Source organism: Thamnophis elegans, chromosome 15, assembly GCF_009769535.1.
Source record: "Thamnophis elegans isolate rThaEle1 chromosome 15, rThaEle1.pri, whole genome shotgun sequence".
In the NCBI taxonomy this organism is placed as follows: Eukaryota; Metazoa; Chordata; class Lepidosauria; order Squamata; family Colubridae; genus Thamnophis; species Thamnophis elegans.
In genome coordinates this window covers 14,827,656-14,853,548 of record NC_045555.1, presented here as the reverse complement: position 1 = coordinate 14,853,548, position 25,893 = coordinate 14,827,656, and the positions used below count along the sequence as shown (strand labels likewise).

Genomic DNA, 25,893 nt, shown 5'->3' with positions numbered 1-25,893 from the left:
TATTTCTCTCTCTCTCTCTCTCTCTCTCTCTCTCTCTCTCTCTCTCTTTATCTGCCTTACTACCTAACTACTCTCTCTCTCTCTCTCCCTCCCTACCTATTGTATTTCTCTCTCTTTCTCTCCCTCTCTATCTCTCTATCTAACTACCTCCTTTTTTTAAAAAATTGCCTCTTCAAAACCTTGGTGCATCTTATACTCCAAAAAATACGGTAATTGTGTCCTGCAAACTCCCCTCCCCTTTCACTCCTCTTTATTCTCTATGGGAGGGGCCATTCACCATCCACCTGTGGCTTTACTCCCGAGTTCACCCTTGTTCCTTAGCTGTTCCTTTGCCCTGGCAACTCTGCATGCGCACACTGGGAACAGGCTCCAGCTGTTCCTCTGCCTCACTGATGTCTGACTCCGAAGGAAGCTGATAACTGTCAGACGGCTCTGGCCCCATCTCTGCCTCTGCCGCAGGGCCCCCATCAGAGCCTTCCCCAGACTCCAGGACTGGCCCATGGTTCTCCCCAACCTCCTCACTATCAGAGTCTGCTGCCAGCTCCACTGGCCACTCTTGGGCCACAACATTTTGCTAAAAGTAATCTATAAATAGCCTGTTAGCCTGCATATAATGAATAGATATTGGTGAGGAGTGTTCTATATATTTGAGACACTTACCTTAAGCCCGACCCAGGGTCCTTGGTCAATAAAAGTTCCCCTTGTTATGCAGATAAACAAGAGTGTGTACTGTTGACTTACTTAAACAAAGAAGTAAAATATATTTTAAAAAATGACTTTTGAGCTTCTCAGTCATCCAAGTCATGGTTGTCCTACAGGTGCTTTTTTCAAAAGGCAACTGCAGTTTTTTTTTTTTTTTGAAGATGTGTCACTTCTCCTCCAAGAAGCTTCTTCAGTTCTGATTGAATGGTGGAAGATGGAAGGATTTATATTCCTTGCAGTCACCTGGTTTAATATAAATCCTTCCATCCTCCACCATTCAGTCAGAACTGAAGAAGCTTCTTGGACAAGGAGCAAAACGTATTTAAGGAAAAACAAAGTCCAGTTGCCTTTTGAACATGCACCTTTGGGATGCCTGTATAGGTAGTCCTCGACTTATGACCATTCTGGAGGCAAGTTGTTCCACTGATTAATTGTTATGTCAGGAAATTCCTCCTTAGTTCTAAATTGCTTCTCTCCTTGATTAGTTTCCACCCATTGCTTCTTGTCCTGCCCTCTTCTTTGTGGCAACCCCTGAGATATCGGAACACTGCTATCATGTCTCCCCTAGTCCTTCTTTTCATTAAACTAGACATACCCAGTTCCTGCAACCATTCTTCATATGTTTTAGCCCCCAGTCCCCTAATCATCTTTGTTGCTCTTCTCTGCACTCTTTCTGGAGTCTCCACATCTTTTTTACATTGTTGTGACCAAAGCTTGATGCAGCATTCCAAGTGTGGCCTTACCAAGGCATTTATAAAGTGGTATTTTCAATGCAACCACAAAGTGTCAAGGAAATCGAAAGCTGTGGAATGAACAAAAATCAATGTTTCTTTGAATCCCTTATCTTAGAGCACAGATGGAGCCTGGCTCTGCAGTGGGAGCCCTCTGTGCGCAAAGCATCGGCGAGCCCGGCACACAGATGACTCTGAAGACTTTCCATTTTGCTGGTGTGGCCTCCATGAACATCACATTAGGAGTGCCAAGGATCAAAGAGATCATCAATGCCTCCAAAGCCATCAGGTACCTTGGCTACAGAAGTGGTCCTGGATCATAATCGGCTGTCTCGGTTCCATTTTTTGCCTTTAAAAAAAAATAAAAATGTACAGTTATTGAAGTAGAACAGGGGTCAGCAACCTTAAACACTCAAAGAGCCATTTGGACCCATCTCCCCACAGAGAAGAAAACACTGGGAGCCACTAAACCCTTTGGACATCTAAAATGAAGATAGCACTGCATATATAATTTTTTTACCTTTAGGCTATGTAAAAAAAAAACGATAGGATGTTGCATTTATGAAATCAATGAGCTGCTACAGAGAAAGCAAATTTTTATTTCTGCATGCGACAGAAACATTTTGAAGATGGGTCGGAAACCTCAATAAATCGCATGCTGGCGGATATTGCACATTGGTGGTTGTGGCGCAGATTTTGAGTGACGGAGCTGCAGTAGAGGGATGAAAGAGCCCATGTGGCTCCAGAGCGGTAGGTTACGGACCCCTGGAGTAGAACATCATGGAGAGCACTTTGAGGTTTTTTTTAGTAGGAAGAGATACACACATCAATAAAAAAGCACCTGGGCTCCAAATATTTTTTTAAAAAGGTCTTTTGTACCAAGGGAAGTTAGTAAGAAAAAATTTGAGAGTCAGTTTGATCTAGTGGTTGAGGCATTGGGCTAGAAAGCAGAAACTGTGAGTTCTAGCTCTGCCTTCGTCGTGAAAGCCAGCTAGGTGACTGGGCCAATCACCAGAAGACAGTGAGTTCTAGTCCCACCTTAGCCATGAAAGTCAGGTGGATGACTGGCCCAACATCAGGAGACAGTAAGTTCTAGTCCCGCCTTAGCCACTAAAGTCAGCTGGGTGACTTTGGGCCAATCACCAGGAGACCATGAGTTCTAGTCCCACCTTAGCCATGAAAGCCAACTGAATGACTTTGGGTCAATTGCTAGGAGATGGTGAGTTCTAGTCCTGCCTTAGCCCATTCTTTCTTGCCAGTTCTTTCCAATTTCAAACAAAGCCTTAAAAGAATCACTAATTTTTAAAATTCTGTGATGGATCAGTCTTAAAAGATACTTGCTCTAAGTACCACGCTAGGAGATAGCAAAGCATCTATTTAAAGTTGACATAATTTTTATATAACTTTAAGAACATTAAGAGAGAGCAGAGCATCTATTTAAAGTTGATGTAATTTATATATAAAACATTAAGAACATTAATAAGAGGGAGAGCATATATTGCTTTGTACTGGTTTTATATATATATATATAAACCATTTCACATTTATGCTTTTCTTGCTTCTGTATAGCACACCAATTATCACTGCCCATCTCGACATAGATGATGATCCTGATTTTGCTCGTTTAGTCAAAGGAAGAATAGAAAAGACACTTCTGGGAGAGGTATAGTGTGTTTCTTAACAACTAAATAGCTCGTTGTATATACGGGTAGTCCTCGATTTATGGCCGTTTGCTTAACAACCATCCAAAGTTACAACAGCACTGAAAAAAGTGACTTAGGACCATTTATCACTTAATAGCCGTTGCACCATCCCCATGTTCGCCTGAGGAAAATTCGGACACTCGACAACTGACTTGTATTTATGACGGTTGCAGTGTCCCGGGGTCACATGATCCCCTTTTGTGAACTTTTGACAAGCAAAGTCAATGAGGAAGCAGGATTCACTTAATGACCGTGCAACAAACTTAACAACTGTAGTGATTCACTTAACAATGGTGGCAGGAATTGTCGTAAAATGGGGCAAAACTCATTTAAGAAATGTTTCACTTGGCAACAATTGGGCTCAATTGTGGTTAGGGGCTAACCGTGTTTGCAAACTCTTTACAATAGTCCTCAACTTACAACAGTTTGTTTAGTGACTGTTCAAAGTTATAACAGCATTGAAAAAGTGAGTTATGACCATCATTCACACTTATGACCGTGGCAGCATCCCCATGCTCACTTGATCAAAATTCAGATGCTTGGCAACTGGCATGTACTTACGACAGTTGAGGAGTCCTGAGCTCCCGTGATCCCCTTTTGCGACCTTCTGGCCAGTAACGTCAATGGGGGAAGCTGGATTCACTTAAGAACCATATGACTAACTTAACAATGGCAGTGATTCACTTAACAACTGTGGTGAGAAAGGTCGTAAAATGGGGCCAAGCTCACTTAACAACTATCTCACTTAACAACAGAAATTTTGGGGTCTACCTTGGTCGTAAATCGAGAATCAGGGTTCCAAGTAATACCCCTAATCAAAGAAGACTCCGAGACTTGAGTTTCCTCAAAGTTCCATTTTATTAGAGATGTCATGTTGGCACATCTGGGAAACCTCAAATCTGAAAGCTTCTAGGTTTTCCCCACCCAAAAGAAAATCCAAATCCCTGCCCAGCACCCACATGTCCGTCACATGGTCCAATCAGGCACCATCCAAAACTGGAGATGCATCCCAGTCACACCATCGCAGCTTCAGGGCAAGATGTCCTTGACTCTCTGAGAAAGGAATGTTATTTAGACTATATATCTCCTATACTCCATATAATCCCCCCTCCCATTTTCCCACAGCAGAAAATGTGGCGGGCCTGAAGGCCCAATGCAAAATATGGGTTCCAGGCCTCACATTGAGGACTGCCTGTTCTGTGTTGTTAATACAGTGAGTATTTGGAAACAAATCGGGCTGTTGAGGAGTTTTTGTTTGGACTTGCAGATTTCGGAATACATTGAAGAAGTCTTCCTTCCCGACGATTGTTTTATTCTTGTCAAGCTTTCTTTGGAGCGGATTAGGCTGCTGAGACTGGAAGTAAGTACAGACAACTTAATACAGGTATAGGTTTGGAAGGCTATTGTATTTCAGAAAGAAAGTAAAGATTAGAACTTAGAATAAGTTCCCATCATAAACGTTTGGTTCAAAGCGGGAAGGCTAAAAATAGATTTTTATGATTAAAATCGGATTTTTTTTAATTTCAGTTGGATTTTTTATTATTATTAAATTTATTTTAATAAAATGCTTTTGGAGTAAAAATCTGTCTAAAAATAGTTTTCTATTTCAGATGCATTAACAATTTAGTTTATTCAGCATGAAATGGAGCTTAGTTACGTAGTAGGAGGCTGTATATTCTGCAATATTTACGTTTTTTGTAAACTGATTCAATGAATCCAAGCTCTGCAAGCTGAGATAACATGCACCGCATTGATGCATTCACACCATTTCACAGTAACCATGAGATAAAACATAAAACAAAGTTCAGGAATATTCCTTTATCCCATTTGTTTTGCAAATTTATGTACACTACAAAGTGTATGATTGTTTGAAGAGAAATGCATCTGTACCATCAGGCTCTTAAATGTGAGAAGGAAGGGCAAGCAGTAAAAATGAAACCTTCTAAGCAGCTTATAATATTAAAGAGCACCTGTCATTTCAGATCCATCATGGCAGTGCCTGTTAGCGGGCATCCACTCACCTGCTGCCCACCATGTCCCTCACATTGTTGTGTCACTACCACCTCAACAGCCATCCAGGGGTGGGTTCCTATGCAAACAAGTACTGGTTCTCTTGTGCATTTTGTATGCACGCTGCTTGCTTCACTTGCGTGCGTGCCAGCCACATATTGCTTGTGCATGCGCAATTCACTGAACATGGTTGTGCACATGCGCGAAGACCATTAAAAAATAATAAACAAGATGCAAGCAACGCCAAAGGAGACCGGGGAATCAGTTCCGGGGCATAGCCAGCCTGGGTCGCTGCTGGTTCTGTGACCCAGGCCAGATTATCACTTGGCCGAACTGGGAGCAACCGACCTCTGCAGCCATCCCATAAAAGTGAATGGGATTGTTGGTGAGTCAACAGCAGGTTAGAGGAGGAGCTGCTGCGGGACAGAGATGACAATTGCTCTTTAAAAACCATTATTTAAATTGAGTTGATTTAAATCAAGCCTTTTTACTAGTGATTGAAATCATGATTGAAATCGATTTAAATTAAATCCAACTTTTTTAAAGTAATCTTTTGAACATCTTGTCTGGTAGCGATTCTATGCTTGTGGGAACAGATCAGAGGCCAAAAACCGATGCAGGTAATAAAATGACATTTTTCCCACACATGCGCACAGGTTAATGCGGAGACTGTGAGATATTCCATTTGCGTCTCAAAGCTCAGAGTGAAGCCCGGGGATGTCGTTGTCCATGGGGAAGCAGTAGTCTGCGTTACTCCCCGAGAGAATAGCAAGAGCTCAATGTATTATGTCTTGCAGTCCCTGAAAGAAGATCTGCCAAAGGTGAGCATTCTTCATTTTATTGTCATTGATGAGTAAGTGAAATTGTTTGTTTTTTTTTCCTAGAAATTGATCAACTGTCTTCTGAACAGAAAAAAAAAGAATTCTTACTGTTGTTGCAACTTTTGTTACGGCTTTTTGGATGTTCAGCCAGATGTTTACATTTTGTTTTGGCATGGAGTCCTTCCCACAGATCTGGGCTAGAGTTTGGTGCCAAAATCAAATTCAGAAAGCACACATAGCAGTGGTGGGTTCTGGGAAGTACAGCCTGGTATGAGCATACCAGTGGCTGCTGGGAGCAGCAGCCACCATACTGGAACAGTGTTTCGATGGGCCCACCCGCCCGCCTATGTTTTTTACCTCTTTTTGAGGGAAACAAGCCAATTGCGCATGCACGCACAGTGTACAGCGCCTGTGCAAACTCACTGAGCAGCTGGGGCGTTGCAGGGCGGTTGCGTGCGCAACGCACGTGCCCGAAGTGGACGTCCGGCCCTGTCGCAGAATACCGATTGTGATGGAATCCAGAACCCACCACTGACACACAGGTAACTAATGCAGCAGGATTCATTAACGTCTCTTTCTACATATTATAATACATGAAGTAAATATACAATACCAACAGCTGGTTCACAGGCAGAGGAGAGAAAACAATTTTGTTTCAGTTCAGAGTTGAAGACAGACAAGACCAGACTAGACTTGTTTTAGAGCTGAGCACAGAGCTAAACCACGCCCTGACTCCTTGCTTAAGTTTCTGTTTCCAAACAGCCCTCAATGGCTGACTTAGTTGCTATGCCTATTCATTGGCTGACCTTGTTACCATGTCTCTGCCAGTTAATGAATATTCTGACAGGCGAATGTGGGTGTTTGATGGTATCTTTGAAGGATGTCAGCCATTCCAATTGCCTTTTGCAATTGACTGATGGTGATTTTGTCAATTCCGATGATGGTGTTCAAGTGGTGCTCCAGTTTTTTGGGAATTGCACCAAGGTGCCTTTGACTATCGATGCCTATCTTCTTGATCCTTCTCCAACTTGATAGTCATCCAGACTGGGGTTTATCAAATCACGGATTATTCAAGCATCAGTGGGATCTCAAACACTCTGACCTGATTAAAAAGCAAATTTTGATCACGCAGAAAGCCTTGATTTGCAAAATTTATGAAGCATCTCACCCCAGGGGCTACCGATGATGTACAGAATCCAGAATTATCATATTTAAATAATCATAAGCAATAATAAAATGGTAATGATATGATTTTCCTCTGGCTGCTTAATCCACCAAAGAATTAACATAGCTAATGTTGTCCATTCATATCCTATCCATTTTCCTTCCATCAGAACATTCAGATGAACTCCCGAGTCTTAAGTAAAAACTGTGAAAGAAGCATGTAGTTATATTTTTACACTACTAATCCAATATTTCCTGTGGGGAAAAAAATCAAATGTTTCTGGTTTTTGGGGTGTTTCCCTTTCAACCTCTAGGTCGTGGTACAAGGTATCCCGGAAGTATCTCGTGCCGTCATTCATATTGACGAACAGAGTGGGAAGGAAAAGTACAAATTGTTGGTGGAAGGGGACAACTTGAGAGCTGTCATGGCCACTCATGGGGTCAAAGGAACCAGAACAACATCAAACAACACTTATGAGGTAACACAACACGAGAGGGGATAAACTGGTGGAACACAGCAGTTAAAATGGGGGTCCTAACATGTCACATTACTTCTTAGTTCAAATCTTGCTGCTTCTGTGAAGTGATTTTTTTAGTACTAAAGTAAGCCCTTTATTTAAGCGTAGTGCCTTGTCTGTGATATAGGCCTAATATAGGTATTGTAGGGTCTGTGTAAGGATGATAGTAAGATCATATTGCAAATGATTCTGGACATAGTGATGGGGAAAAACAAGACTTGAGTCAACCTTGAGCCTGGTGAGATTCGAACTGCCAACTTGCATGCAGACGGCAGTCAGCAGAAGTAGCCTGCAGTACTGCACTCTAACAACTGCGTCACCGTGGCTCAAATGCAGTGGCCCCCAACCTTTTGGGCACCAGAGACCCGTTCCATGGAGAGAGGCTGCCTGCATCCTACAGATGGGGCTTCGCTTGTTTGCGCAGACTGGTTTCTGGCATGCCAAGGACTGGTGCCGGTCCACAGACCAGAGTTTGTGGCCAGAATGGTTAAGGCACCAAGCTAGAAACTGGGAGACAGTGAGTTCTAGTCCCACTTTAGCCAATTGGGGAATTTGGGCTAATCACACTCTCTCAGCCCAATCCACCTCACAGGGGTATGGTTACGGGCAAAATAGGAGGAGGAATGTGTTGGATATGTCTCCCATCAGGGGATGGGTGGGTGGGTGGATGGATGGATGGATGGATAGAGAGATGGAGAGAGAGAGGTGGAGAGATGATGAATAGAGACAGACAGACAGATAGATAGATAGATGATGGATAGATGATATAGATAGATGATGATAATAGATAGATAGATGATAGATAGATAGATAGATAGATAGATAGATAGATAGATAGATAGATAGATAGATAGATAGATAGATAGATAGATGATAGATAGATGATAGATAGATAGATAGATAGATAGATAGATAGATAGATAGATAGATGATAGATAGATAGATAGATAGATAGATAGATAGATAATTTACTTCTTTATATATTTCTCTGGTATATCTATCAGATATGCCATAGAAATGTGTAAAGAAGTGAATATAATTGGGTTGGAGAACAGAGAAAATTGAATAAGGATTTTTCCATTTCATTAAGACAACATAAATTAATCTTCCAGGTTGAGAAAACCTTGGGCATTGAGGCTGCACGAACCACTATTATCAGTGAAATCCAATATACTATGGTAAACCACGGAATGAGTATTGATCGGAGGCATGTCATGCTGTTGTCGGACCTAATGACCTACAAGGTTTGGGAATTTTTTCCCCTCCATTATTGTATAAAATTACTCATTCTTTCACCTCTCTCACTCTGAAAAATATATAAACACGGAAAAATGCTAAGAAAAGTTTAGCAATAATGAGCATGAGATTTGAGCAGGGGTCCTTATCTTTAAGATAGGAGAATTTTTAAGTGGGAGAATGCCTTCCATTGAGGACCTGTGTATTACATGAGCCAGAAAGAGGGCTGAGGAAATATCTATAGACCCCTCACATCCTGGACGTAAACTGTTTCAACTCCTCCCCCTGCATCCCCGCTATAGGGCATTGCAAGCCAAAACAATTACACCCAGGGACAGTGTCAGGGTTCCAAGTAACAGCCCTAACGAAAGAAGACTCCGAGGCTTAAGTTTCCTCAAAGTTCCATTTTGTTAGAGATGTCATATTGGCACATCTGGGAAAACCCGAATCTGAAAGTTTCCAGGTTTTCCCCACCCAAAAGAAAGTCCAAGTCCCTGGCCAGCACCCCACATGTCTGTCACATTGTCCAGTCAAACACCGTCCAAAACTGGAGATGCCTTCCAGTCACACCATTGCAGCTGCAGGGCAAGGTGTCCTTGACTCTCTGAGAAAGGAATTTAATTTTGACTATACCCCACTGCATATAATCCCTGTTTCCCACAGCAATAAATGTGGAAGGCCTGAAGGCCCAATGCAGAAGATGGCTTCCAGGCCTGACGGACAGTTTTCCCCCCTGTTCTATCACTGTGCTGAACACCTAATTCCCACAGCATTGTCTTAGGTCTAAAGGTATTTTACCTATGTAGTAGGCTGTGTTGATATTATCTTTCCATCATTTCATTTTTCCTAATACCTTCTCCTATTGGTGTCTATGATTTATCCCTTGTTGTATCTTATGATTAATGGTTGTAACTATGATCTATGATCTGTCGCATGTACACTGAGAGCTTATGCACCAGAGACAAATTCCTTGTGTGTCCAATCTCACTCTCCCCATAAAGAATGAGATGCCTCTCAGTCACATCCCTCCAATTGCAGGGTAGGATGACCTTGACTAGAAATGTTATTTTGACTATATCTAACCCATTCCATATATATCTAACCCACTCCATATAATCCCTCCCAGTTTCCCACAGCAATAAATGTGGCAGGGGTCAGGCCTGCAACCATCTTTTCTTTTAGATCTTTGGCATGCCACACTTTCTATTATTCTACTATGCATTTTCTATTATGGGAAAATGGGAGGGGGGATTGTACAGAGTTAGATGTGATGTAGCCATAACAAAATTCTTTCTAGAAAGCCAAGGTCATCCTTTGTCTCTGCACCTGACCGGAACTGAATGGGTGGAACTGCCAGCATGGCAGTGGAAGATTGGACCATATGATGGACCTGTGGGTGTGGGGGCAAGATCTTGAACTTTCAACTGGGTGGGGAAAATCGGGAAGCTTTCAGATTTGGGTTTTCCCAGATGTGCCAACATGGCTCTCTTAATAAATTGGACCTTTGAGCAATACTTTGCCTCAGACTGTAATTTAATTTTGGATGCTATTTGGAACCCTGACAGTAGGCCTGAAGGCCCAAAGCAAAAGATGGCTTCCAGGCTTAACAGAGCATTGCAAATCTTGCCAGTTTTTTTCCCTGGTTACCTATTCGGCCAATTCTCTAGTAATGTTAATAGCTTTTTCTCCTCTCTTTTGGGATAAAGGGTGAAGTTCTGGGAATTACTAGATTTGGGCTGGCCAAAATGAAAGAGAGCGTCTTGATGCTTGCTTCCTTCGAAAAGACAGCCGACCATCTCTTCGACGCTGCATACTTTGGACAGAAGGATTCAGTGTGTGGTAAGTATTTGTAGGTTCGTTTAAGGTTCAGTCAGGGTGTTCGCCCAGCCATTAGGTACGTTTCTATAAATCGGTTGTGTCTTTTATGTAAAATCAATTGAAGTCCTCGAGTAGAGTGAAAAAATATATAAAAGACGGCCTTTTTTGCTCAGCCCCCCCCCCAAATATTACCGTATTTTTTGCTCCATAAGACACTTTTTTATCTCCCAGAAGTGGATGGGAATGTATGTGAGTCTTATGGAGCGAATATTGCCGAAGCCCTGCTCACCCGCCTCCATGCACCCCGTTTTCAGCTTCCACATGCATCCCATTTTTGGCTTCCATGCACCCCATTTTTGGCATCTGCCAAAAAAACACGAGGTACACAGTGGCCGAAAACATGATGTGCAGAGGCCAAAAACGGGAGTGCATTTTATGGTCAGGTGCATTTTGAAGTGCAAAAAAAATACAGTAAGTCCATTCTCTTGACTTTTCCAATGTGGTACAATAAGGTAATGAATTTTTTAAAAAGAAAAAAGTCTATACAGTGGTATACCTCGGTACTCTTTGTTTATTGGTTCTAGGAGGTGTGAGGAGTACCAAAAAATGATGAGTACTAAACAGATTTTTCCCATAAGGAATAATGTAGTGAGTCACAAAGGCAGTCAACGTCGACAAATTAAGGAGAAACTTTTGTAACAGTGAAGACAGTTAACCAGTGGAACAACTTGCCTTCAGACGTTGTGGGTGCTTCATCACTGGAAGTTTTTAAGAAGAGACTAGACAGTCACATGTCTGAAATGGTATAGGGTCTCCTGCTTGAGCAGGGGGCTGGACTAGAAGACCTCCAAGGTCCCTTCCAGCTTCTATGCTATTCTATCCTATTCTATTCTGCATTCTACTCTATTCTTATTCCCTATTCTATTGTATTTTATTCCTATTCCAAAGTTCTAGCTTCTCCATTGAGTACCAAACAAACAATGAGTACCAGGCCAAACTTTTCACGTCATAATGCGTTGAGTACCAGATTCGATGACTTTCAAAGCAAACTGGTACCACTATGTGTGGATTTATTTTATTGATATTGTATGAGGTTTTTATTTTTTTTTTATTTTTGCTGGCAGGGGTTAAAAGATACAGCTTGAAAAGTTTGCAAGCCCAAGAAAGGGTTACAAGTTTGAGGCGCAGCCTGCAGGCCATTGTTAATTAAATAAATAAAAAATTCTAATTCAGAATAACTCTGTTATCAAAACTGGTGAAGATCTCTCCCATGCTCCTTGTGCAGTCTGTACCAATCAGGAAACGTCAATAGGCTGAAGACCTTCATATATTCCTGTGTCTGAACATTACATTCTTGATAGCACATTGAAAACATCTGATTTAGGTTTAATACAGGAGAGAGCTGGAAGGGACCTCAGAGGCCTTGTAGTCCAACCCCCTGCTCGAGCAGGAGACCCTATACCATTTCAGACAAATGGTTGTCCAGTCTCTTCCTAAAAACCTCCAATGATGAGGCACCCACAAAAGGCAAGCTGTTCCACTGGTTAATTGTCCTCATGGGTAGGAAATTCCTCCTTAGTTCCAGTTTGCTTCTCTCTTGGGTTAGTTTCCATCCATTGTTTCTTGTCTTGCACTCTGGTGCTTTTGCAAAATAGGTTGACCCCTTCTTCTTTGTGGCAGCCCCTCAAATACTGGAATACTGCTATCCTGTCACCCATTAGGCCTTCATTTCTCTATCTAGCCATACCCAAATCTAACGCGAAGAGGTTAGATGGCTCTATTCCAAGATTCCAAAATGCAGTTTGTGACACTCCTCTAATGCCTACCTTACGATTCATTGATAGCGGAGTTGTTTTACAGATAAATCACAACATTCAATAGGATGCATGTGGTTGTTTTAAAGCAGCCGTGTTTCATCCCATTATTATTATTTTTTCATCCTGCGTGAGTTGGGCAGCCGGGTCAAACTGTTTAATAAATAAACAATTAAACATAGAAAAGCTGGGTGCACAACTTTTTCTTTTTTTCTTTTCTTGATGTTCTACAGGTGTTTCTGAATGCATCATTATGGGCATCCCAATGAACATCGGAACGGGACTGTTCAAGCTGCTGCATAAAGCTAATAAGGAAGCTGTTCCACCAATGCGGCCTTTAATTTTTGATAACCCTGATTTCCACATCGCCCTTCCATCATAGTAGCAGCACCAACGAATAAGTGTATGGGGTGTGTGTGTGTGTGTGTGTGTGTGTGTGTGTGTTAATGGTAACGTACCGTATTTTTCAGACTATAACATGCATTTTTTTCCCTCCTAAAAGAAGATGAAAATTTGATACACTGAATGTAGCCCCACCCACCGACCCTTCAGCCATTTTCAGCCTCCGCATGTCGTGTTTTAGACCCGTTCCAGGCTGCAGGGATCACCACAGACCATTGCTGTTGATCACCGTCTCTGTGCGTAACATTTTTGGCCTCCATGCATTGCGTTTTTGGCCTCCACATGCCCTGGTTTTGGTCTCTGCGCATCGCGTGTTTGGGCAGTTCAGGGCAGTGGGGATTGGCAGTGATCCCCGCTGCCTGGAACCATCAAAAAACTAAGGTGCATCTTATACTCTGAAAATACGGTAAATTGGTGTGTGCTTTACAAATAGGGGGTTGGTTGCTTGGATGGATGGATGGATGGATGGATGGATGGATGGATGGATGGATGGAAATATGCAACTTGATCAGCCAGTGGAACAGAAAGTTGCACTTGTAGAACTTACGATGTAAATAGTTATAAGCAAATGTCTATTTAAGAATCAAAGTAAGGAGGTAACCTGCATGAACCTGAATCCAGAAGCAAGTATATTTATGCTTTGGGTTTTTTTTCCCCCATCCAAAAAATGTAAAAAGTTTTATGGACCTTGAAATCTAGGATTCTATTGCTGTAGATGTGAATAAAGAGACTTTTTTTACCACGATTAAATGGAGGGAGAGGTGCATTTTACTGGGTAAACCTTTTACATTCTTTTATAAAGTTAATTATAGTGAAGTGTCATATTAGATTATACACCAACACAGATACACATATAGCAGCGATGACAAGGTAAAGGAACCTAAAACTTATATCTGTGATAATTAAAAACGAAGAAAGATTTGGGGGAAATTATAAACAGAACAACATCCCAGGGTTTGACTTTACACTGCTCTGCTGCTTTCTTCCTTGCTTCTGTCAGCATTCAAATTAATTCATTTTTTACAAACGTATACCATGATTTCATTGCTGCAAATCCTATATGCATTTCTTCTCAGTATTGTATAAATATTTTAACCAATTCCTATATTTGGGGGGAAAACACCACACAATTGTTAATATCTTGGTAGATTCCAAATGTTAGGAATTTAGACACAAGAATATTATAAACAAATCCTTTATTATAGCTCCAGATCAGCATTATGTGCAGCGTCATACAAAAGATAAAATACAATTAAAGAAATTACTATACGGGATCACATGATTGCAGGATTAAATGTGATTATCCAGAATCTTATCTTGCTAATCCTTCTATTAAACCGTTGAGGAAATCCATATAATTGAAGTAATAGAGATAAGGAAAAAGGAACAAGCTGTGCAAAAGACACAATCCTTAAGTCAGAAGTGTTTTCATCTGTTTGTCATGCTGCCATCTCCTCCTTTTAGATTAGGGCCCTTCAACCTTCCTGACATTATGGACATTCTCATAAAATTATGCGGTTTTGTAGATCTTCAGAAGACGTCGACAAAATTTCTTCAGCCAGGAAGATTTTGGTCACTGCAGAATTTTATCTCTGAATGATACCTAAAGGAACGCAAGGAAAAATAAATTCATTTTCTGTAGATTCAATTGATATATTGGGGGGGGGGGGGGGTTTGAAGGTGTGAAGATTCTGAAAACTTTGCTGAGTTTCTGCACCAACCTACTTACTGAACATAGATGAGCTGCTATTATTTGTCTTGTAAATCTGCAAAAGGAGATTGTTATTTCACAGTGGTTAGAGTGCAGTGCTGCGGGCTCCTTCAGTTGATTGCTAGCTGCAGTGCAGTTCAAATCTCACCGGCTCAAGGTTGACTCAGCCTTCCATCCTTCCGAGATCGGTAAAGTGACCCAGATTTTGTGGCGGCAATAGGCTGACTCAGTAAATCACTTAGAGAGGGCTCTAGAGCACTGTAAAAAGTCTAAGTGCTATTACCTCAGCTTTCCATCCTTCTGAGGTCAGTCAAATGAGGATTGTTGGGTACAATAGGCTGACTCTAAACCATTTAGAGAGGCCTGTGAAGCACTGTGAAGCGGTATATAAGTCTTAAGTGCTATTGCTATTTTGTTAGCAGTATCCAGGTTGAACAAAAATGCTGTTAGCAACCAGCTACTCTGTTCTGTTTTGTGTCACTATTTCATCCTTTTCTCCTCAAATCATTTTATTCTCCGCACACTTGACTATTAGCATTCTTGTTTGCATAATACAGGATGGACCTGATATTTCGGTCTAAGTTTTTGCTTACTGATGTGCCTGTTATATTTAGCATCTCTTTTCCAGTCCTTATTCTTCAAAGTGCACTTTTCCACCTTGTGACTCCAAGGTTGCGCCAATGCAAAGAGACAACAATTCCCTACAGCACTTACATCAAAACAGAGCGCACCGGGACTGAGTTTAAGTCAGCCGTACACTGAATTCAATCCCTTTAGGACAATCTTGTCCCTTAGCTTGGAGGGGAGTGGGGAGAACCCACTGCATCGTGAGCTGAGATATGACAGCCATCACCGTGATGACCTTGGACATTTGGGTAGAGACGACCTCCTGCGGTGAGGAAATGAGAACTGGACTTTGCTCTAACGTTTCTGGGTCCCCGAAGATACTGCAGCTTGACTTGTGTGGGAAAAGAGAGGCGGCCGGGGGGGGGGGGGGTGTTAAATAAGACAAATTGGCTAAACCACCTGAGATTCGCTGGTAGGACCACCACAAAATGGTGGCTTTGCAATCCATCCCTTTGCAGCCTTGGGGGATGATGGCCAGTCTAGAGAAAAGGAGGACTAAGGGCAGGGATTTGCAACCTTAAACACTCAAAAGAGCCATTTGGACCCATTTCCCACAGAAAATAAAACACCAGGAGCCACAAAATCTGGGTGGGAGTGGCCAATTTGACATCACTCACTCCCACCCAGTCATATGACATACACCTGAGCCATGCCTACCCAGGTTTTGTGGCTCCAGGTGTTTTCTGTGGGAAACGGCTCTCCCTCCATCCCTCCCTCCCTCTCTCTCTCCTTCCCTCTCTCTCTCTCTCCTTCCCTCTCTCTCTCTCTCCTTCCCTCTCTCTCCCTCTCTCTCTCTCTCTCCCTCTCCCTCCCTCCCTCCCTCCCTCTCTCTCTCTCTCTCTCTCTCTGTCAATTTATTTTCCAAAGCACCAGAAGGCAAGACAATAAACAATAGATGGAAACATAATATGGTTGCAAGATGGGATAATTTACAGTATTTCGGTGTCAGTATATATTCAGGTGTGGTATAGTTTTTCATGTTTTCTTATAGCTCTCCATGTTTCATGCATCCAGTTTTCGTCACCACGTTACAAAAAAGAGCTGTTGAGACTTTGGAAAAAGAGCAGAGAAGAGCAACTAAGATGATCAAACGCCCTGAGATTAAAACATGAAGAGCGGCTGCAGGATTTAAATATGGCCAGTCTGGAGAAAAGAAGGACTGGGGGGGGGGGGGACATCATAGCAGTCTTCTAGTATTTGAGGGGCTGCCACAAAGAGGGAGTCAAATTATTCTCCAAAAAACCTGAGGGCAGGACAAGAAGCAACAGATGGAAACTAATCAAGGAAAGAAGAAGCAACCTGGAATTAAGGAGAAACTTCCCAAGAGTAAGGACAAATAACCAGTGGAACGGCTTGTCACCAGAAGTTGTGGGTGTTTCATCACTGGAAGTTTTTAAAAAGAAACTGGACAGCCACCTGTCCGAAATAGTATTGGACCTGGGTACTTGAGAGACCGCCTCCTGCCAATTACCTCCCAAAGACCCATTAGATCACACAGAGTAGGCCTCCTCCTGGTTCTGTCTACCAGCCAATGTCATCTGGCCACTACCCAGGGGAGGGCCTTCTCTGTGGCGGCTCCGGCCCTTAGGAACGAACTCCCTGCAGAGATTCGGACCCTCACCTCTCTCCAGGCCTTCCGAAAAGCCGTTAAAACCTGGCTGTGTCGGCAGGCCTGGGGTCGATGAGTTCCCTTCCCCTCTCGAATCGTGTGCCTGTTGGTTGTTTTTAAATGCCCTGTACTTTTGTAGTTTTTGTGTTTTTCCGTCCGTCCCCCCCTTGGGTTTGTGCGCCGCCCTGAGTCCCGCCAGGAATAGGGCGGCATATAAATAAAATGAAACTCGAAACTCGAAATGGTATAGGTGAGGGTCTCCTGCTTGAGCAGTGGGTTGGACTTGAAGATCTCCAAGGTCCCTTCCAGCTCTATTCTGATTTATTGGAAAGGAAGAAAGACTTTATGGGACATGCTACATGGCGTCTCTGTTTATTTTCTTCATTGTCGTTTGATTTCAAGCCGTTGCTGTGCACTCCAGCCCCTCGGGCGAAAGCTGGATCAAGTATTAAAAGAAAAGATAAACACAACTGCCGGTAGATTATTTTGAATGTATTAGCATGACTTGGGGCCTTGGTTCAAATTAATCTCTCGTCCCTAAGGTGTTGCCTGCTGCATCATCTTGCCAACAGTCTTTGCAAGCAACCGTCTATGCAAAACTTGAATTATATTTTTTCTTGCTTCTCAGTTGACTTTCACATTTAAATCATGTCAGCTTATACTGCTCTGTGCCAAAGTATCTCTGGAAGAGGAGCAACAGCTAATCCTTTCCTCTAATTCTGCTCGTATTTATTTGCATAGCAGTTGCCCTGAAGTTATGTATTGTTATTATTTTTTAACGGTGCAAGTAATTTATCAGCAAATGAAATGGCACTTTCCCAGAGAATTCTGAGGAGGCGGGGGGAGAGAACAAATCTCCACTTGACCTTGTTGGAAGAAATGTCCATCTGCATTCAGTTCCAAGTGGGGAGAAAGACACTGGAAGCATGGAGGCTGATTGAAAGGATGGTTTTATTAATGGACAGGACCACATGGTTTGAGATCCTTGGCAAAAAGGTACATGGGTAAGAGAGAGAGAGATTTATACCCTCTTTTTGGCTTTTAATTTGAGCTGTTGTGGGGCCATGCAGGAGTAGTTTGAGTTTGAGTTTGAGTTTTATTTCATTTGTATGCCGCCCTTTTCCCTAAGGGGACTCAGGGCGGCTCACAGCTCAAAAAAGGGAAGGGGGATACAAACAGTTTGACAACACACAAAATAATACATAATTAAGAAGCACAACAATCATACCATTCGAGATAGGGGCGACGATTCTTTAGCCCCAGGCCTGTCGGAACAGCCAGGTTTTAAGGGCTATGCGGAAGGCCTGGAGGGTGGTGAGGGTACGAATCTCCACGGGGAGTTCGTTCCAGAGGGTCGGAGCAGCCACAGAGAAGGCTCTCCTCCGAGTAGTCGCCAGTCGACACTGGCCGGCGGATGGAATTCGGAGGAGGCCTAGTCTGTGGGATCTAATCGGTCTGGTGGAGGTAATTGGCAGCAGGCGGTCTCTCAAGTACCCAGGTCCAATACCATGAAGGGCTTTATAAGTAACGACTAGCACCTTGAAGCGTATCCGGAGACCAATAGGCAGCCAGTGCAGCTCGCAGAGGATAGGTGTTACGTGGGTGAACCGAGGTGCACCCACGATCGCTCGCGCGGCTGCATTCTGGACAAGCTGAAGTCGCCGAATACTCTTCAAGGGCTGCCCCATGTAGAGCACGTTGCAGTAGTCCAGTCTAGAGGTCACAAGGGTGCGAGTGACTGTTGTGAGAGCCTCCCGGTTCAGGTAGGGACACAACTGGCGTACCAGGCGAACCTGGGCGAATGCCCCCCTGGTCACAGCTGACAGGTGGTGTTCAAAAGTCAGCTGTGGGTCCAGGAGGACTCCCAAATTGCGGACCCTGTCTGAGGGATGTACTGTTTGGCCCCCCAGCCTGAGAGATGGAACACTTGGCCAATTAGTAGGAGGGAAGCACAGCAGCCACTCGGTCTTATCTGGATTGAGTACAAGCTTGTCTTTTGAGTCCCAGGCTTGATTAACTTTTGCTGGGTGATGATGTAATGAAGAGGGTGATGCAATGAAGAGGGTAATAATTCCTATTATGGCTGAGGGCTCATCCTACCTTTGTTGGATCTTGGGTGAGGGCATTTGCTTATGAATAGATCTAGCTACTCTGTTTCCCAGAAAATAAGACCTCCCTGAATAATAAGCCCTATCAAGCTTTTGAGCACATGCGCTAAAATAATCCCTCCCCAAAAAATAAGCCCTCCCAGAAAATATTGCAACACAACAGCAGCCATGAGGTGACCATGCTCGTCATCTCCTGCACCTCAAAAATAATAAGACCTCCCCGAAAATAAGGGCAAGCGCTTATTTTCAGGGGTCAATTTTCAGGGAAATATGGTATCTTTATCTCCTAAGTGCTGACTTCTGCTGTGGGCTATTGGGGAGGGTGGGTGCTATTAAGAGTGAGTCTGCTTCCTGCCTTTAAAAAAAATTTCTCATCCAGGGAAATATAATATTCTGCCTTTTTATATTTCTTAGAATATTTCATTCTTCTAGGAGAGGGGTGGGTGTGAACTTCCTACCGCCTTTTCTATGAGGGTCCTAGAGCAGACACAGACAAAATCTGTCCTAAAATGTCCTCTTTGGCCAGGGAATAAGTTTCCAGTGGCTTTCATGGGTAGTAAAGTCTAGAGTGAGAGATGAAACAATTATTCCCGTTTTAAAATTGAGATAAGTAACAACGGTCTACTGTAGAATTTTTCTCAGCTGCGGTTAATATCTACAACCACTATACTGAACTTAATCAGCAAAATCTAAATCTTTGCACACTGTGGTCATTCCTAAAATGAAAGTGGCTTTTTTTGTTGCAAAGTCATATAATAACACAGATAATATTTTCCAAAACAAAAACCAGGCTTTTTAAGTTGTCTAATCAGTTATATAATAAACTTATATAACATTTATATGTTAGCCATATAGAACACTGGGGCAATTTCTAATGATTTTATTGATTTTAAAACAAAATAAAAACTACAAACTAATATGGAATAAGGGAAAGGGGGGAGGAGGAGGAGGAGGAGGAGGAGAAAAGAAGAAGAAGAAGAAGAAGAAGAAGAAGAAGAAGAAGAAGAAGAAGAAGAAGAAGAAGAAGAAGAAGAAGAAGAAGAAACAACAGGAAACTAACAGTAAAAGAAAAGGGGAAAAGAAAAATAGGAAAAAGATATACTAGAACATTTCAAGGAAAAACCCAGGTAGTTCTTTTTATATGACCATTTACATAATAATTACATAAGTTATTTATGTAAGAGATAGGAGATCATTTCAAGGTAGCGTATGGAGGAGGCAAGACAGCTATCTTGAATTTAAAATTAAGAGCTATAGTGCCAGGGTTTTCAAACATTTCCAGACTGGAAACTTCTGGTTCAGTTGTTCTCCTTGATAATTTTTTATGTAAAGAAAAAAGAAAAGAAAAAACATAGGACAGATGGTGTAAATTTATCGGGAAAGAGAAAGAATGTGACAAAAACATACCTGTCTGCCTGCAAATGGAAATCCATGCTACATCTATCAGAATCGAGATGGAAGAGGCCTTGGAGGTCTTCTAGTCCAGCTCCCTGCTCCAGCAGGACACGCTGGCCTATACCATTTCAGACACGTGGCTGTCCAGTTCCTTCTTAAAAACCTCCATTGATGGAGCATCCACAACTTCTGAAGGCAAGCTGTTCCACTGGTTAATTGTCCTCACTGTTAGGAAGTTTCTCCTTAATTCCTGGTTGCTTCTCTCCTTGAATAGTTTCCATTCATTGGTTCTTGTCTTGCCTTCTGATGCTTTGGAAAATAAGTTGACCCCCTCTTCTTTGTGACAGCCCCTCAAAAACTGGAATCCTGCTATCATTTCACCCCCTAGTCCCATGATGGCGAACCTAAGGCACACGTGCCAGAGGTGGCATTCAGAGCCCTCTCCGTAGGCACAAGGGCCATCACCAGCTGGTCTTTGCGGATGCCGGAGCGCCGGAAAACAGCATGAAAAACAGCCAAAAAAACAGCCCGTTTTTCAGGCTGTTTTCAGGGCATTTTCCGAGCCCTTTTCAGGCTGTTTTTGGCCTGAAAATAGCCAAAAAAAACCCATGTGTGCTGCGCGTGCCAGAAACCCGAAGACCAGCTGGCTGGCATGTGCACCTGGGAAATTACACCACCCAGCAAGGCTCAACCAAGCCTGGGACTCGGGACAGCCTACAGAGTTGCCCCTGCATGGCCCCATGGGAGTCTGAGAACCAAGCAGAATACAAGCTCAAATTCAAAAGCTCAGAGAGGGTATAAAACTCAGGCACTCTCAGCATATCTTCCCTTTTTTGCTTCTTCACCCAACATCTCCGAGGCTTGTGATCCTGTTCGCCATTAAAACCATCTTTCCAAACAGCCACCATGAATCCAGTGTCTTTTCCCCCACTTGGAACTGAACCCAGATGGACATTTATTCCAATAGCCCTAAATCCAGACCGATGAGGAAAAGGACAGAAGGGACTATATCTCACATCGTGTAACTTAAGGAAGTGGTGTGCATTTTATGGATCTGACTAGAAGGAAGGCAATGTCATTATCAATTTGCATCTATTTGGTCTTCATAATGTAACCTTGAAATGCCTTTGGCTCCCACAGATGCAGCTAAAACAGGAAACGGCTTCCAATCACAGTTGAGGCCATCATGGAAACATGACAGGACAGTCTACGTGGGGCATGATGGGAGTCATTCAAAGACCATTTGAGGGCAGGGGAAACTGAGAGCAATGAATTCAGGCACGTATTGTGGTTTTTATGCTCAGCGTTCAGTTTTTTTAGGAGACTGATGTAGGCTGGCTTCAGCAGCCTAATGGTGTGTTGGAGGAAATGTCCTTCTGGTTCAGTTCCAAGTGGGGAAAAAGACACTGGAAACATGGAGGCTGCTTGGAAAGATGGTTTAATGGTGGACAGGATCACATGGCTTGAGTTCCTGAACAGAAAAGGGGGATCACATGCTTCCAGATGTTGGGTGATGAAGAAAGGAGAGAGTTCATGGGTTTTTTATACTTCCTGTTCGGGCCCACCTCCCTGTTCCCTGTTTCTCTGTAAGAAATGCATTCTGATTGGTTGTCAGACTCGCGGGGAGAGAGAGGGAGGGGTCTTAGCTAACTTTGTAGGTTGTGTGTCTTATGAGTCCCAAGCTTGCTTGATGCCATGTGAGTTTCTGTGGATGGCTAATCCCACTTTTGCTATGTAGAGTAGACTAGCTCATGCTTTTTAACGGCCCATTGACAAAGGTGGGGGCTATTAAGAGTGAATCTGTTTCCTACCTAAAAACATGTTTCTCCATTTCTTATCCAGGGAAAATACAATATTCTGCCTTTTCAATATTTCCCAGGATATTTTATGTATCTAGGAGAGGGGTGGGTACTAACTTCCTACAGCTGAAGACACTCACCTCCCATTCGGAAGGTTGGGAGTTCAATCCTCAGTAGCGGCAGAGGTTTGTCTCGTAGGACACAAAGGAAAAATATCTGCTGTGAACTCCACGTAGGCATCAGGAAGGGCATACGGCCAGTAAACTCGCAGCTCCATCCAGTCACCCTGATTCTACCCTGAATTAAGGCGTTATAGGGTTGTAAAGAGGGGGTAATGTGGGCCACCTTCAGTCCAGCTAGACTTGCCCCTCAATGAATGCCCCTGATATAGAAGTAAGGTCATTGGGCTGGGCACAATTCAGTGCAGCAACATGTAGAGAAATAGCAATTATGACTGCAAGTGGCATTAATTGGGTAGCAGAAGTGTTAGTGAAATCCTACATAAATAATTGGATTTATTGATATCAAGAATACGAGCAAATGTTGGAAGTGTGAACAGCAGTTAGATAATAAAATAAGGTTGGTCTCCATATGAGCAGGGATGGCACCATTTCCAGCAGATGGCAATGCTTTATTCCCATGTTCTGGATGTTGTCTTTTGCTGAATATCTAAATATCTCTCCTTTTCCCTTCATTAATACTCAACCAATCTTCTCATGGAGCTGCAAGAGACATTTTCTTCCCATGCCCGTATTATAAATTGTGGCAGTTAAAGGTGAGCAAAAGTTGTAGAGTTTCCACAAGCATGGAAGCCATGAAAACATTGGGGAGACGGGGAAGAAAGAGACAGGAGACACCAAAATATATCTAAAGCACATAACCCACTTTGGCTGGTCTTCAAAAAGCAAAGGATCATTAGATCTGCTAGAACCGTGATGGCAAACCTATGGCACACATGCCACAGGTGGCATGCAGAACCTCTCTGTGGGCACATATGTGCGTGCCGGGCACCTGGTCTTCTGGTTTTTGGTGCACACATGCATGCCGGCCATCTGGTCTTTGGGCTTCTGGTGCACACATGCGTGTCGGCCAGATGGTTTTCACGTGTGCCAGAGCTCCGGAAATCTGAAGACCAGGTGGCTGGCCAGCTAGTCTTCAGATTTCCGGAGCTCCAGCATGCGTGAAGACCAGCTGGCTAGAAGACCAGGTTGCCAGCACACCCATGTGCATTGGCCAGCTGGTCTTTTGAGTTTCTGGGGCTCTGGTGCGCACAAAGATCAGCTGGCTGGCATGCATGCACGCACCAGAAGACCAGATGGCCAGCACGCGCATGCACCCAGCCAGCTGATCTTTGAGTTTCTGGGCCTCTAGTGCATGCAAAGATCAGCTGGCCAGTGCACATGTACGCACCAGAAACCAGAAGATCAGGTGGCCAACAAGTGCATGTGCATGCTCATGTGCACCAACCAGCTGGTCTTTGAATTTGTGGGGCTCTGGTGTGTAAACGCATGCATGCAGGCATACACGTTCTGGTTTGTGCACTCGATGCCAAAAGGTTTCACCATCACTGTGCTAGAACATACTTAGGAAATCTCCAGGAAATCTCGGAGCTGAGAATAGGGCGTTAATTTCATAGGGAGAAAAAAAAAATATTTCCATACTGTTGCCAAGAAAATGGTATGAACGTGTTCTTAAATCATCAAAAGATAAGCTCCACCGTTCAAATGGATATTACGAAGTCTCCTGTCTGGTTAACATTGTCTTCCTAGCTAATTTAACAGATTAACAGAGTTGGAAGGGACCTTGCAGGTCTTCTAGTCCAACCTCCTGCTCAAGCAGGAGACTTGGCCTACACCATTTTAGGGCAAGTGGCTGTCCAGTCTCTTCTTGAAAGCTTCCATGTTGGATGGTCATCAAAAGCTAAGCTCGACTGGACCTGGATAATGTTTGAATGGGGGCCAGCCGGCAGTCAGCAGAAGTAGCCTGCAGCACTGCATTCTAACTACTGCACCATCACGGCTCCAGTTTTTTTTTGAACTCTCCAGATAAGGTGAGGATGGGAGACGACCCACATGTGCTCTGGATCAGCGGTCACCAGCTGGTGGTCCATGGATGAACACTTGTGTTGCTGCAGAGAGTCTCTCCCTTCGGGGTCTTTTTGGGCAGGTCGGAGGGGGGAAGAAATTCCAACTTGGGGTCTGCTTCAGCCTCCTGGTGCGGATCTTTGGGCAAAGGCTGGAGGGAAGTGGCTGCTGGTGGCAAAGAGATGGAGGGCCTCATTCCAGTGGGACTGCATCATGGCCATGAACTGGCTGAACATCTCAGCCCAGTGAGCCTCCAGGCCAGTACCTGGCTTTGCACTACTGCAGGTCTTTCCTCTGCTTGGAAAGCCTATGCTCATAGTCATCAGTGAGGTGCTTCTGCTGTGCCTCCTTCTAGGTCTGATCCAATCTGAACTGAACTGTTTTGCCAACTCTTTCTCGTAGTGGCTGCTTAGCTCCAACAACTGCTTCCTGTTGGGGCCTTAAGGATTCTCAGCGGGGAGGCGAGGAGTGACTAGCAGGGGAGGGGCAAGTAGAGGCTGGTGAGGTGCCCCCCCATGTAAGTGACACCGAGTTGGCCACACCCACCCAATCACATGACCCTCCCCTAGCCACACACCTCCAGCCTGTCATTAAGCAGATTGTATTAGTGGTCTGCAGGATTTAAAATTATGAATTTAGTGGTCCCCGAGGTCCGAAAGGTTGGTGATCCCTGCTCTGGATGACTGCTCCTCATGAGGGGATCACAGGGCAGCCATCTTCCACAGATTGAATACTGTGCGACATCAGCATTAGTCTTGTCACTCACACCTATAGTGGATGCTTTTAAATCTTTCCAATGATTTGGATGGCAGTATACAGTATATAACAGGATGGGTTTTTTGTTTTCTTCCTTTGATTCTGTAACGTTTAAAAGAAAATACTGCAGGATCCAATCTGAGTCGGTCACCAGGTCCAGAGGTTCAGTCTTCTGAGTTTTTGTACTCGTGCTGGAGCCCATCCTCAGATAACTTCTCTTGCATCATTCTGCGGTATCCAAAAGCTTGGAAGACAAAAATTCTGGTCCCGGTGAACATTCCCAGATTGGATCCTGCAACATTATGCTGGAACACGCCTTTGTTTATGAAAACATTAAAAACTTTTTTGTCCTCATTCTTCCCTTCCCCTGGATAATTATTTTCCAGAAGCATTGGGAAATGATTTCCCCTTTGTGCATGATTTTGGATTTTTGGCTCTCCCCTTTTGGAAATTTCGGTTTCTATGCCTCTTGCCACCCACTGTGGCAAGGTCAGCGTGAACACCCAGACACCTCATAAATAAGTTAAAAACAGGTCATTATGACCCGGTATTTTCAAGCAACTGTCAAGCCCCAGCCAATCGAGTAAATTCATATCCTGGCTCTGAGTGACAAAAAGTTGATGTTTCTAATTTTCCACAAAGCCTTAAGATATGGTTGTGTTGAAGGCATCTTAAGAACATTTAAATTTATCACCAGGACTCCCAGAATAATTATTGTCATGGATCCTAGATGGTATACAGCCATGATGGCCAATCTTTTTTTCCCTTGGGGACTGAAAGCATGTCTGTGTATGCAATATATATATATATATATATATATATATATATATATGTATGTATGTATGTATGTATGTATGTATGTATGTATGTATGTATGTATATATA

At 43.3% G+C, this 25,893-nt stretch overlaps 1 protein-coding gene across 1 annotated transcript in view; it reads left to right on the top strand.

The window, feature by feature from the left end:
- POLR3A (RNA polymerase III subunit A) overlaps nucleotides 1-12,996 on the top strand; it is a 55,325-nt gene extending 42,329 nt beyond the window's left edge. Inside the window, exons 24-31 of the mRNA XM_032232135.1 lie at nucleotides 1,552-1,722; nucleotides 3,003-3,096; nucleotides 4,404-4,496; nucleotides 5,803-5,967; nucleotides 7,446-7,610; nucleotides 8,762-8,893; nucleotides 10,592-10,724; nucleotides 12,751-12,996. Of these exons, the coding sequence (XP_032088026.1) occupies nucleotides 1,552-1,722; nucleotides 3,003-3,096; nucleotides 4,404-4,496; nucleotides 5,803-5,967; nucleotides 7,446-7,610; nucleotides 8,762-8,893; nucleotides 10,592-10,724; nucleotides 12,751-12,899 (1,102 nt within the window). The 3' untranslated portion in view covers nucleotides 12,900-12,996. The remainder of the gene's footprint in view (nucleotides 1-1,551; nucleotides 1,723-3,002; nucleotides 3,097-4,403; nucleotides 4,497-5,802; nucleotides 5,968-7,445; nucleotides 7,611-8,761; nucleotides 8,894-10,591; nucleotides 10,725-12,750) is intronic.
- The last annotated feature ends 12,897 nt before the right edge of the window (nucleotides 12,997-25,893 follow it).